The sequence below is a fragment of the Falco peregrinus genome, chromosome 6 (assembly GCF_023634155.1).
Source record: "Falco peregrinus isolate bFalPer1 chromosome 6, bFalPer1.pri, whole genome shotgun sequence".
Taxonomy (NCBI): domain Eukaryota; kingdom Metazoa; phylum Chordata; class Aves; order Falconiformes; family Falconidae; genus Falco; species Falco peregrinus.
In genome coordinates, this window is record NC_073726.1 from 10244037 (window position 1) to 10258890 (window position 14854).

General features: G+C 46.0%; 1 protein-coding gene across 1 annotated transcript; it reads right to left on the reverse strand.

Annotated features, from left to right (window-relative positions):
• Nucleotides 1-289: 289 nt before the first annotated feature.
• Nucleotides 290-4834, reverse strand: HYAL4 (hyaluronidase 4). The gene is given in 8 exon segments (XM_013302307.3): nt 290-715; nt 1839-1858; nt 1861-1924; nt 3943-4089; nt 4091-4605; nt 4608-4646; nt 4649-4696; nt 4699-4834. Coding segments are annotated over 8 exon segments (1395 nt in total).
• Between the last annotated feature and the right edge of the window lie 10020 nt (nt 4835-14854).

Consider the following 14854-nt stretch of genomic DNA (forward strand, 5'->3'; position numbering starts at 1 on the left):
ATTTTTCAGTAGTAGCAGGCTTCTGCTGTCTGGGTTGTGGCTGTCAGCTGGGCAGAAACCTGGCTTCTAGCCTCCTAAACAGCCTAACCTCAGCAGACGGGATCAAGGGCCAGACATATTTCTGTGACCTGTGTGTTTTGGACTCAGGGGGCCACATTGTCCATGCCTTATCGACATTAAACCTCAGGGCACAGCTGCAGGGTTTGGGTTGTGTCTGGAACCATGACATTTCCAGTCCCCAGCTGTAGATCATGTGAGGCTTTTTGTTGGATCTGCTTTACCATCCCCCTTAACTGACTGAAACCAGCCCTTTGACTAAGACAGTCATTAGTGAGGATGCATCAGAGGCAAAGGAAGCAGGCAGATCACTGCAAATCTTCTGGGTGAGACAGTCTGCAGAGCTCCCTGGATGGTCATTAGCACCTTTAACTTGCCCACAGTCAGTTCCTTCATAACCCTGGTAACAGTGGCAGACAAATGTCTCTGCCATGATTTGCAGATCTTCATTTGATGCTTCTCTTCTCACAATAAATCCTTGATCCTCCAAGGCATCTGTCCAGAAGCCGAGGCCCTCCAGGTTCTTGCATTGTCCCAACACACATCATGCATTGTCCCAACAAAGGTGCCTGCTGAACAGCTCAGCTGCTGCTGTGACAGTGGTAATGTAGGGCCCTAATTCAGAATCAATTAATTTTTGAACTTCTGTCCAATTGCTCTGTACATGGTAGAAAAAAAAAATTTAGCTGTTGTGAAACTAATCACTCTACATTTACCTTTCACATTATGAAAAATAAGCAATATGTAAGCAGCCTGCATTAACGAATTCATCCAGGATAACTTAAATCTGACTAATTTAAAGGATTATTAGGAAGTTTTATACAGAAAATGTAACCCAACTGAGGTGTAAAGTACTTTAGCAACTTGCTCTCCCCAGAAAACACCACAGTCTGTAGATCTACAAACAAGCCGTGATGCATGCTAGAAACACAGGTGATGATAGCATGGCTGTGTGACAAGACTGGGGGTCCTGAGTTGATGGAGATGTTCCAGACCTTGCCTTTGTCACTTGACTGAGTTGGAAGGAAGTTCACCCTCCTGTTTGACTCCGATAGAAACCACAGCTGAATATTTAAAAAAATTAGCTGAAGTAATTGAATTTGCTGAGGACAAATGAACACTTACTTTCAGCCATTCATTCTCATGCTGGCTGGGTTTTCTATACTATCTTGCAGGAGAAAAGCAGCACACAACACCCATTTCACACAGATTTATGGGCAAAGTCTTTTCTCATGACAAAGTTAGATGTGTGGCTGTCTGAAAGCTCCAGGACATGATGGAGCCCCAGAAATGAATCTCTGATTTCAGTGTCTAGGTCTGATACCATGTAATACAAAAACTCTCCATTTGATCTCAACAGCTTGCTTCATTTTACTTGCTCGCACACAGGAATAAATAACCTGACAAATTGCTGGGCACCAGTGGTACACCTAAGCTGGTCTGACTGATGTGCTAATCAGACTCTACTTGATTTCCTAGTGCTTTATTCAGCTGGAAAGGATTCTGACCAGGATGATAACTATTGAGGAGCTATCGTGAGGAAATGTCTGGTATTAGCCATTGGCTTCCGTCCCTACCGCTGGTTGCCTGTGAGCCTCACAAGGCCTTGTTGAGCCAGGAAGAACTGACCATGTTCCATGGTCATCCTGACTGGGGGACAGCAAGTTAAACAGTCAGCTCTGTTGGTACCAACTGCTCAGAACTGGTGTGATCAGACAGTGTCTATTCATAGGATAAAATGAGGATCTTACACATTGCATTTAAATCAGGCACAGGTGTACCTCTGAAGAAGTTCAGTTCAGTCTTCCCAAACAAGAATGCCTGCAGCTCCCAGGGCACTCTCTCCAATAGTGTTAATAAGATATTACTACAGAGAAAAGAGTAAAGCCAGCACTGTCAGGCTAATTCAGCATTTCACAGCCTTTCTAAAATAATCCAGTGGTTTGTTCTGTGACTTCCCTTGGACTACATTTTTTTTTCATTCTGGTCCCTAAGAGCAATATTTTATTGTGGCTACAGGTTTGCTGTCTAGAGTACAGAGATTATTAAACAAAAGTTGCAAACTTAGGTGCTTCCTGAGGTGTTGGTAATAAGCAAGTGAACAAACACTGGGAAGGAATTGCATTTTAATTTCTTTTGATGCAAAATATAATTATTTTATATCTCATCCATTACTAGAAGCAACTAAAAACTTTGCATTAAAGTGGGATTTTTAACATGAGAACTCCCCAGAGCCTTTCCTCAGTTCTGTTTTTGCTGATAAGGGGAAGGAGAGAGCCATTTTGCTGTGTCAATCAGCTGTTTTCCAGTCCCTTTCCAATTTGAAAGCTTTGATTCCACAGGCATGCATTGTTCTTGCTGCTTTCCCTAGGAGCTCACTCAGATTCTTATAGAAACCTCAGAAAAAAATGACTGAAAATAGGCACACACTATAGGAGGGAGAGTGTTGGCATTGTACAACCTTAAATGAAAGGGAAAATGCAACACTTGGCAAACCTTAAGAATTTCAGTTTCAATTTCCGTGCTCTTTCTAGGTTTGTTTCAGAGAGATATCTTTCACTGTACCTTTTCCTCATATTGTGGGCTGTAAGGAGAGAGTATTTGATGCTTGGATGTTTATCCTTAATGTGAACAGTGATTATGGATCAGCAACAAGTCAATTACTGTGCCACAAGCACTGGATGTGAAAGACCACTGATACGCAAGTGACTCCCTAGACATCATCATTGATTTAAGGGAGATCGAGGGCCACAGAACATCAAGAACCAAAGTAGAAAAACATCACAGGAGTTAGTTGCCTGAAGGGGAAAAGAGGCAGCAACTGGGCATAAAATGGCAAAGGGGTTGCACAGCAGCCTGCGGCAGTTATTGGTGTCCATCTGTCCTCTTCTAAAGGGCAAGCTGCATCAAACCACCAAAGCAGGTGTCTGCACCTCCTTTAATGCCTAAGAATAGGCATTTGCCTTCAAGACAGAGAAACATAACCCCTTACTGGGAAGTGTAGTGGGTGATGGCAGCGCTTAGGAGGGTAGTGGGACCTAAGAGGACAGGGAGCTAATGCTCCTTCCCAGACAGAGTCCTGGCTTCAGACTCTGCACCTGGGCTGAAAGACTGAACATTGGCTTTAAAAAGTGAATACAGCATACTTGCTAAACTCTGAACCACAGAAATTGAGACCTGTTGGTAGTGTAGTCACTGTCCACCGGGGAGAATGAAGCCAGGGCTCTGACAGATAGTTTAGGCTGCTTTTTCACAGGAAACATACTGTCTTCATCCAGTTTCTGGGAGGATATCCAGAATCACATAAAGGACTAGGGTAAGGCACTGATCTTGAAAATATTTGTGTGTGTTCAGCTGATGTGAACAGCACTCCTTGGTTCTGGTGTACCATTTGACTGGTCCGAGGTAGGTATGGGACTAAATTCAGTTTTTGAGATAGGGGCATGCAGAAAGACTGCTGGTTTCAATTTCCCATTCTGATGTAACACTAAGCAAGTTGCTAACATCCCCGCCTCAGTTTCCCTTATATAAAAGGGGCAGCTATGAGGGGATTAGTTAGTGATTGCATACCTGAGCAGAAGAAAGTACATCAGGGAGGATTAACATAATAACTGCCTCCTACATACTACATAAAATTGCTGAAATCCTTTTAATCCATTCAAATGCATGTTTAAGTATGGCACAGTGATGAATTAAAGCAAAAAAAAAAAAAAAATGTGTTTGAGGCTGCTTTTTTTCTTTGGTACACTGAGCTTTTTAAAGCATGTGGACAATTAACATGAACCCGCAGAGCTGGCCCAAGTAGGAGGTTTTCCATCCTCATGTACCATCTGCAAGCATGGTTAAAGCATAAATGCAGCCCACGCTGTTCCAGCAAAAGCTTACCATAAAGACAAATAATAAAGGTTCATCGCTATAACCTAGTCAAGTATACACAAATATCGGCAAAGCATAATCTTGGGATGTCACGGAGGAAATCCTTATGGATTCATCCAACCAAAACTGAGAAAAGTGAGAAAAGTGCAAAATATTTTTGACTGTTTCCAAGGGGTTTCTTAGTGCCAATGGAAGGATACAGGGCTGCACTGCTGTTCTAGAGCCAGGAAAGTTCATTGTTCTTCAGAACTTCACTCTCTGGGCTGGAACCAGCGTAGTTCTGATCACAGAAATGGTAATTATGACAGTCAGGGTATAAATAGTATCCCCACAGGCCCTTTGGTCTGCTTTTCATTCCTAATTCAATTGTTTCCTTCATAAAAGCTTTTGCACTTTCTTCAGAGGAAACTCTGATGAAATATTCAACGTCATTTGCTGAAATACTCCCTTCCATTTTGCTTATGAGTTTCCTGGATTTTCTTCTGTAGACATTTTTTGCATCCCAGTTGCGGGCCAACCAAACTCCCCAGTGCTCTCAGACTACAACAGCTAAGGCACTGAAGCCTTTAGCTGGGATGTAACAGTTCATGTCACAGCCGTCTTTTTCCAGATGAGTTTGCAAACTGAAGTTCTAGGGTAGGCCACCGCTAACAGGCACTTCCTGAGATGTGTCTGCCCTCTTGCTTTAGCTAATGGACTTCCAATCATATGGATATTTTCAAGTTCAGTATGACATCATACGTCAGGAACCGCAGGTCTGTCAGTGGTTCCAGGCAGCTATGGACGGCTTGCTCTCCCAGACTGGTGGTCAGGCTGGTTTCACAGCAAGGGAAGTCTGGATGGGTGCTATGCACAGCCATGCCAGGGGCTGAAAAGTGAACAGTCCATAACAGTGTCCCATCTTCAGGTACCCATGCTTTCATGACTTAAGAGACACTATTAGGCAGACCTTCCAGTTTGTCTGTAGAACATAACAGAAGAGGCATTAGTAACTTCTTCCATATCTAGCTATATGAATTGGTATCAGCCACTTCTAAGGTATCCCCCATGCAGACACTGAAGAAGCAGAGTGAGCACAATCTAACTCAAAGAAAGGGGTAAGATTCCCAGCTAAGTAAGTCTGTGACAGTCAGTGTAACCACTGTTGCTTGTCTCATCAGTCCAGGTCTTACTGAAATCATCAAGAATGTTGCCATCACTTCAGTGGGCCCCAGAGTGTCTTAGTGTCTGTGGCTGTTGCAATTGGAAAGGTTGATGAAGGAAGGGTTTCCTTATTCTTCAAGCTCTTGCAATAATAACTAGCCATATATAGGTAACTATACAATCAAACCTTGGCTTTTATCACCATTTTCACAGCTTCATGAACATCCTGACCTGTCTAGTACAGTGCCAGCCAGAGATACTCCAAATAGCTCTAAACAAGGACACATATTTCATTGTCATTGTGCAGTACCATAAAGGGATACAAGTTCAACTCTTGACAGCAAGAAAGCAGATCCATGCTTGCTCGGAGCTATTTATTAGCCTGGCTGCACTACCACATGGAGCTAGCACCTTCCAGACCAGCTCCAATAGCTCTACACAGCACTGCAGTGTGCAGTGTGGACTTTGATGTTAAGGCCTGTGGCCACTGCTATGAGCAGAATCATTAGTCAGAAGTTCCCAGCCAGTTATGTGTGTATTGAGCAGAAAAGAAACCATATATACAGCAAAACCTACGTGCTTATATGTAAGTGAGAGATATTCTTACCCATTTTCTAATTCCAGGCACCTCCCTGCATTCAAAACCTTGGGGAAATCCCACAGTGCTTTTCAACCAACCAGCAGGGATGATAATGGATTTGTATTTGAGTCCTCCTTGTTTTTCTTCAGCAGGATTTGCTGAGTATCTCTCAGAAAGTGTATACCATACCTAGAAACTAAACTCAGCAAAGCTGTTCAGGGCTTTTCAGCATTAGAAGCCAAACTGAATTTTCTCACTAGAAGGCTGTACAGCTGAAGCTGGAAGGTGGGGACTTGCTCTCGTGAGGAGACAACCAATGAAAGGACCAGCTTTAGAGAGTCAGGCTTGCTGCCCCATCACCCCAGAGGGATGGAGAGGAGAGGCAGGGTGCTCCTGCCAGCCCAGTAGCTCTGCCCCTTACACCAGCCCCTGCCTGGGACCAGCATGTGCTTCTGGCTTCCCAGGAGAGCTGCAGGGAGGGAGGCTGCAGCAGCGGTGCCCAGCAGTCTGCTCCGCTTTGCCAACAACCAACTGGGAAACGCAGAGACCTTGCTGTGCTGGAGCATTGTTGCCGAGCACTGCTCTCGCAGTTCACAGATTATCAATCAGAGCTGTAAGAAAATCCTGCCAGAGGGCGGCAAATCCCTACAATTATTCTTTTTTTTATATTGCAGCATGTGATTCTAAACTGCAGCTTGTTGAGTTCCCCCCATGAGAGCTGTACCACCATCCTGCCCCTCTGCTCCCACGCCTGTCACAGTCTGGTTCACGAAGGTGTCACTAGCTGGGCTGGGCACATCCCCCAGGTGATTTACCCCAGGTTTCAGGGTGTACTTCCCATGAAGGACCTATGTCACTTGGCACTAGTGTGCTAGTGACACGCACCAGCAGCCACCAGTGTTCTGGGGCACCTCATGGCATCTCACCCTAGGGCAGGCAGGGCCAGCAGTGCCCAGCTGCTCTCAATGGGGACTGCCTGCTGGTGGGAAGGGGGGAGGCCCAGCACTGCCCTGCGCCGTGGGTCTGCATGTCCCTCCTTGGGCAGGGCTCAGGTTTAATTAGCCCTACGCTTTACTGTGTGCTTGACATACCGATTTGCTGCCCCAAGACCCTCTGAGCTGACACATGGGAAAGGCAGTACCGGCAAGCTGAAAACAAAAATAGTAATAATAGTAATAATAATAATAACAACAACAATAACAATAATAACAATAATAATATCACTATAGGTTATGAAAGACTTCAGGGAAGTGGCAGACCACCCTGCCGCCCTGAGAGAAACTTGTCATGGGGGACTTAACACAGAAAGATATTTGTAGTTGTTCTGTTGTTAAGAAGGAGACGGTTACTGGTTTATACTCTGTGTGAAGGTAAACCACCGAGGTTTACTGACGTCTGATTTTATTCCATTTGATAGCCACCACACAAGCACACACATGCTCTAGCTGGCAACAGGCTCTGAAGTCGCTTGTTTGCAGCATGCAGAAAGGATGTTCTGTGTCCAAGCTCTGCTCAACATTTTTTTTCCCCTTTCCCTAGATATCTCAAATTTGTTTCCAGTTGTGCAGGACTGCACTATACTAAAAAATTCTCCTCTTTTTGCTGGGTATTTCTTTCATTTGTATGTCTTAGGTGACAAAACCCAGAATGAATACATCCCATTATACCCCTTCTGCTAATTATATTCTTCTCTATAAACCAAGGCAACACGGAGGCAGCCCATTGTGGTGTCCAGCTGACAGAGGAAATGCACAGTGGGCAGCAATTCCCAACAGAGGGAAAGTAGAAAACATATGTCTTTATTAGACAGAAAACAACTCTAGCTAAAACTAAGCAAAATCAGCTTAAAACAGACATTTCTGAATTGAATAGACATGGAGGGAAGTACTTGAACCAGATCACAGGCTACTGCTGAAAAAGAATAACTGGCTATAATGATATGTAAACAACTAAGCATTCATCAGAGGATATAAACCCTGTGTTCCTCTCCCCCCACTTAATATAGAGCTGAGGAACACACTTTCAAGCTTTGGCATTTATCTTGCAACAAAAATCCTACTCACGTAACGCTACACTATTCATATTTAGGGATTAGAAAAATTACAAATTGTGAATAAAGACAATGATCTTTTCTACTTTCTGGTTAACATTTTAACAACAATATGACACTGATGCAGCACAACCTTGATAGGCTTAAACCAGGCTGTCTCAACAGACAAGCCAATTGCCAAATACCCTTATCACAGACGTGCATGGTTTTTGAAACAAGAATTTTCACACCCATGGAGATCTAATAAAACCCCTGGATTTTTACAGAATAATCCTATTGTTGACTTTTTATGAGCAAAGCTAAAGCTGATACACTCAGAAGTCTGATGGACTGGAACAGGTTTCGTCCAGCTGAAGTCATGCTGTGAGAAGCGAACCTTGCTTTCTGTGCTGGATCTGGATTTGGAGGCAATGTGCTCAGAGGCTGGTGACCCAGGAGATGACCCCAAGAGCCACAGAGCCTGCAGCAGCCTCCAGGAGGATACTAAGGGAGGATGAATTGCCACCGTCCTCTACCTTCCCTCATATGGATGAGGGATTCTTAGACAGGGGCATTCTTTAGTGATTTGCTTCAATGACATTCTGCAGGGCATCTCTGTTATGTTTGTAAATGCAGGGGACTGAATGTGCAGCATAATGAATACTAAAAAAGGAGCAAGACCTCAGCTCACGATCATCTGACTGACCCAGTGACACTGACAGCTTATTCTACCCGAGATTCAAAACTTTATACAATGCTCAGAGTCCAGCTGGAGGCATACAGTGAGTGGTGTTCCCCAGGGGTCAGTGCTGGGTCCAGTCCTGCCCAACCTTTCCCTCGGTGCCCTGGATGAGGGGACAGAGGCACCCTCAGCAGTTTGCTGGTGATACAGAACCGGGAGGAGCGGCTGATCCCCCAGGAGGCCGCGCTGCCATTCAGCCAGGCCTGGACAGGCCGGAGAGCTGGGTGGAGAGGGACCTGATGGAGTTCAACAAAGGCCCGTGTGGGGTCCTGCACCTGTAACCCCAGCACCAGCACGGGCCAGGGGTGACCTGCTGGGGGGCAGCTCTGCGGGGAAGGGACTGGGAGTGCTGGTGGGCGGCCAGTTGCCCATGGGCCAGCGGTGTGCCCTGGTGGCCAAGAAGGCCAGTGGGATCCTGGGGGCATTAGGAGGATCGTGGCCAGCAGGTCGAGGGAGGTGATCCTGCCCCTCTGCTCTGCCCTGGTGGGGCCACATCTGGAGCGCTGTGTCCAGTGCTGGGCTCCCCAGTTCAAGGGAGACAGGGAACTACTGGAGAGGGCCCAGCGGAGGGCTACAGTGATGGTGGGGGGACTGGAGCATCTCCCCTGTGAGGGAAGGCTGAGGGAGCTGGGCCTGTGTAGCCTGGGGAAGAGACGGCTGAGGGGGGATCTTGTCAATGCCTACAAATATCTTAGCGTTGAGTGTCAGGAGGATGGGGCCAGGCTCTTTTCAGTGGTGCCCAGCGACAGGACAAGGGGCAACGGGCACAAACTGCCACACAGGCAGGTCCACCTGTATATGAGGAAGAACTTCTTTACCTTGTGGGTGACAGAGCACTGGGACAGGCTGCCCAGAGAGGCTGTGGGGTCTCCTTCTCTGGAGACATTCAAAGCCCACCTGGACGTATCTCTGTGACACCTGCTCTGGGTGAAGCTGCTCTAGCAGAGGGTTGGACTAGATGATCTCCAGAGGTCCCTTCCAACACTGATCATTCTGTTATACTATGATTCTGTCCTTATTTTATTTAATTATCCTCCACTTCATGCTGCATAGATGTCTCTCATCCATAGACAATTACACCTAAGAGTGGTCCAGCCTGGGAGATTAGGCTCATGCTTAGTCCTGGCAAAAAGGCAGATTGTTTGATGGACTGATTTAATGGCCCACTGAAACATCCATAAAATCAACCTTTATGCTTAGTTTATACTTCCCTGATGCTCTTGATGCCAGTGACTGGGTCATTTTCTGGCATACACTGAAATAATTGCAAAGCTTCTTTGGCCATTTTCCAGCCTTGGCAAGGTTCTCCATGCTCCATACCACTATTTCCCCCCTGTTTTAAGCCCAGAGGTTTTGCAGTACCTTTCTTTTCCAAAAAGGGTAGCCTTTGCACTAGGAGCTGTATTTCAGATGCTTATACTATAACATCAACATAATGGCATCCGTCCTGGAATAGCCTGGGTGGTCTACATTGTTACCACATTGTCTTTATGCGATAGCATATTAGAAAATTATATGGGTTATACCACGTGCAAAGCAATAAGATTCACATTCTTTGAGGGTACATAAGCCTCAAGACTTGAAGACTGTGCTCAGGAGTGGGCTTAAGCAGACTCCCAGGATGCCCAGGTTTCCTGCCACACTGCTCTTTTACTAATAGTTCCAAACACCCACACTGCAGAGCCACATTTGGGAGATGTGCTTAGAGAACCACAATACAGCATAGCCGTTTTAGGACACCAGAGCTGCTTGGGGTCTCCCTCTTCTGGGAGCTCCTGAGCATATGCTTCATCCATGCTGCATGGATGGAGGGCATTTTTGGACCAGAAATGGCATGTCATTACCACCCTTTTTCTTCCTGAATCTCTGAGGGTGAGAGAAAAGAGCAAACACCAACAGATTAGTGCTGACTTACTCTTATTCCTCATAGCATTTTAAATTGCATTGAACTGATTGCCTTAAGAAGTAGCTTTCCTCTCTGTCCATTTTCCTGATTCAGGTGTATGGTAAATCCTAACTGAAGACTGAATAAGTGATGTTTGATGTTCTAAGTGTATTCTTCTCACAGAAATGAAACAAAAGGTTAACCCTGCACAATAGGAAGGAGCTGACTCTCCTCCCACTAACCACCTGCGAGTCCAGCAGAAGTACTTTGTATTTACACCAAGGTAAGATCTTGCCCCCAAACTGTGCAGAGCAAACACCCACATGCACACTGGAGTGATTACAGCTTGTACCCAGCCCCAGCAGATTTGGGTGACGTTCCTTTCTTCCTACTCCTACAGAATAGCTGTAACACAACAACAACAAAACATTTGATTTCCCCCCACCCCCCACCCCACTAGCTGAGTATTACATTAGAAGTAAATGTTATTGTTGGAGGAAATACAACAATTCAGTGTTGTCAGTCTAAGGGATTATTGTAATTATTTTAAGCCGGGAGTCATGTAAACCTCTGTAAGCCTCATGTATAGATGGAAGCTTTGAACAAACCTAATGAGCCTTGCTCAGTGGCCATGCCCCAGCACAGTCTCTCCATCTAGCTCTCATCAGGCATCACAGGACCTCCTGCTTTGCTGGGAGCACAGAGGGGATATTTTGAGGAACTGCTGCTGACCGTCCTAGCAACAGCTGTTGGGTGCTGGGAACTAATGGAGTAACGCCAGCCTAAAAGGAAAATTCCAAGGTTGAACAAAGCAAATATGAATATTTCACGCCTGCTTTCCAGCTACTGAAAATTGATAAAGATATACCATCTTACTTCAGATGAGGTTGTGCCACTTTAAGAGTGCAGAAATCACAACAAAATTGCAACAGGAGATTTCACTCTGGAAAATCAAAAATCAAGCACTTTCTGTCAGAAGTGAGGTAACTCTACCACTCAAATTAGCATCTCCACTGCAGTCAGGTCTGTTTATTATTGGGTTTTAATCCAAGTATACTCAGAGCTGAGTATTGCTGCTGAGATATGACTGCAACAACAGTGTTTACACATCACTACTCCTTCTAAATCAAGGTGCATCAGTACCTGAATTCCTACGGAGGCCCAGGGAGAGCATGTCTTGGTGCTCACTACTTCTAGGTTTAGAAAAAATGTTATTTGTCCCAATTCCATGCAATAAGGTTTGATGCTGAGACTTAAGAAAAGAGTTCTTCTCCGTGGAGCAGTCCAAAGTTTCTGAATGGCTTCAGTTCATACTTGTGTTAATTAACCCCATGCAATCAACATCACTTACCATTGTGGGTACTCAAGGACTTTGCAGGACCTTTGTGCATGTCTCAGTTTCACCAGGCTTGAAGAAGAACCTTTGATAGAGCAGCAGAATGCCATGCACTGGCCCTGCCTCCACCCTGTCCCCCCAAGGTTAGCTTGCATATCACCTGGCGGCAGTGCTCCCCTGTCCCCGGATCCCACTGTAGCCCACTGAGGGTGAGGAGGGGCAGGAGGAAGATCAACATTGACACCAGGGCTTTTTCTCTCCCACATAAGGGAAACCTGGCAGCCCAGCATGGGGGAGGCGATACCTGGTGTGAGTTTTAACATTCCCATTGGGAATCCTGTGTAGAAATAGAGAGCTGGATTCCTTGGGCATTAAAATGCTTGTATTGAAGCTCAGTTCCACTTTCTATGAGGAGAGGCATGAGCAGCTGTACATAGGGGCAAGGGTAGCAACACAAGGTGAATGCAAGCGTCAGCTTGAGAAAATGCAGCTGCCTCTGTGTACACAACCCACTGCCTGCATCACGGCCAAGGAGCGAGGTGGCAGCTCCGTAGGGTTTCCATAGCACATAGGGTGCATGGACGCAAAGCTGAGGAGAGGAGCAATTTCAGTAAAGGGAAAAAAAAATGCTTTTGGTTCTGCCCTGGAAACCAAGCATCTGAAGGAGCAATATAAAAAATGTTCTTAATCTGCTGTCTAATTGACTGAGAAGGTTATTACTAGCATGGAAACAAACATCGTTTTTCCAAAAGCTGCCCACAAATGTCAGACTGTTTGAGGAGAAAAAGCAGGACTGATACTCTGGGCTGCTTTGCTTCTCGTAGATATTGGAGAACACCTTAAATAAAAGCCAGGAGACTTCTTGCTGTAATGGAAAAGTGAGAAAGGAGCTCTGACTCTCTCTGAGAAAACAGGCTGCTAGCATGTTAAAATACCATCCTAGTCAAAAAATAAATAAATTGCCTGAAGGGACCACATTTATTGTTGAAGTAGGAGCAGCTGCATGAGCAAAGTTTAAAATATTGTCCTTTGAAGTCATAGAAGTCTGCTTATTTTTAGCTTGTTAGATGCTGTTAGCTTCCTGTATAAACGCAGTTACATAATAGACATAATCTGCACAGCAGCAGAGGCCATACATGCCAAGCTATAAGGTTACGCAACTGCCTCCGAGCTTGCTCCCACCAGGCAGCAAACAAAGCCTCATGCCCCTCGTAACTGGTCTGCTGCTTCTGGGCCAAACTTACAGGCACATGTATTACAACATACGCATGCATACGCGCATTCATATACACCTGCACATGTAGATATGTATGTATATTAACACACAGATATATGCCCTTGTTTTCTTACTACAGCTTAAACAAGGTATTAATTGAATCAGAAAAGTATTACTGTTGGATTATTCTGGTGACATTAAACAAGGGACAAACTGGTATGTTGTAACTATTTAAAGCAGCAAAGTTAAATCCTGAGCGCACACTTACTTTGGGAAGATGCCGAAACAATTCTCCCTCTTTTCTAATGTGACTTGTAACTGATCCTTAGCGCTGGGTGCACCATATTGTATGTGGAAAGCACACGGTGCCAATGCTGAATAAGAACAACTTAGGGGCTTTAGCACCCCCAAAAGAAGGGAAGCAAGCAGAGGAGCCTTTGGCTTCCTGTGCTTTTGCGGCAGCTGGGCAGCTGGCCTTGCACGGTGGTGCATGCTTTATGGTCCCACAGAGCACCAGGCTCCAGCCCACCTTGCATGATCCCGTCCTGCACCCACTCTGGTACAGGGCACTGATGCAGTGCCACATTGTGACCTTAGCCTGACAGGTGACATAGGGCATAGTCACCTGTGGAGCTAAGGGGATCAAATGCATCTTGACTTTCGTACTGGCTGGTGTAGTTAGTGGTCCCACATGGAAGCACACAAGACATGGGAACCCTTACATGCATCTGTGCAACTTGTGCCTGCCCTCAGTCAGCGGCATGGCTGTCTCCAACCCCACCACTGGCACCTGTAGTTGTAAAGAACTTCCAGGGACATTGTCTAATGGTAAACCTGATGTTATAAAATAAAGGGCTCTAACTAGCTGAAATAGCAAAAAAATTGTAAAACTACATATGCTTAGATACTTGGTTCCTTCAATAATTATTAAGAAGCCCAGACCAAATTCTGATTTTGGTTTTCTACCTCAGACAACCTGGTTGTCTGAGGATACAGAATTGGGTTTGCAGTTCTTCCCAGAAATATATGAGCAAAATTCAAAGACCTTTGTTTGCAGGCGGAGGTAGTACCACAGGCACTCATACACTCTTCCATGTGAAGTAACCTAGACTAACGAAGAGTCATGGGCAAACTTGCACATAAACTGACAGACCCCTAGGAATTTTAACAAGGCCCTGAGAGTGTACCCTAACAGAAAATATACATCACAAACCGAATCAGAAATATTGCCATTTCACCCACAGCATTTGTATACTTTGCATAAACTTCCCATAATGTACCAGAATTTTAGCTGATGAAGACCTTATCTCAGTTTAATTGAGGTCCTGCACCTGGGGAGGGACAACCCCAGCACCAGCACAGGCCAGGGGTGACCTGCTGGGGGGCAGCTCTGCGGGGAAGGGACTGGGAGTGCTGGTGGGCGGCCAGTTGCCCATGGGCCAGCGGTGTGCCCTGGTGGCCAGGAAGGCCAGTGGGATCCTGGGGGCATTAGGAGGATCGTGGCCAGCAGGTCGAGGGAGGTGATCCTGCCCCTCTGCTCTGCCCTGGTGAGGCCACATCTGGAGCGCTGTGTCCAGTGCTGGGCTCCCCAGTTCAAGGGAGACAGGGAACTACTGGAGAGGGCCCAGCGGAGGGCTACAGGGATGGTGAGGGGACTGGAGCATCTCCCCTGTGAGGGAAGGCTGAGGGAGCTGGGCCTGTGTAGCCTGGGGAAGAGACGGCTGAGGGGGGATCTTGTCAATGAATGTAAATATCTTAGGGTTGAGTGTCAGGAGGATGGGGCCAGGCTCTTTTCAGTGGTGCCCAGCGACAGGGCAAGGGGCAACGGGCACAAACTGCCACACAGGCAGGTCCACCTGTATATGAGGAAGAACTTCTTTGCCTTGAGGGTGACAGAGCACTGGAACAGGCTGCCCAGAGAGGCTGTGGAGTCTCCTTCTCTGGAGACATTCAAAGCCCACCTGGACGTGTCTCTGTGCCACCTGCTCTG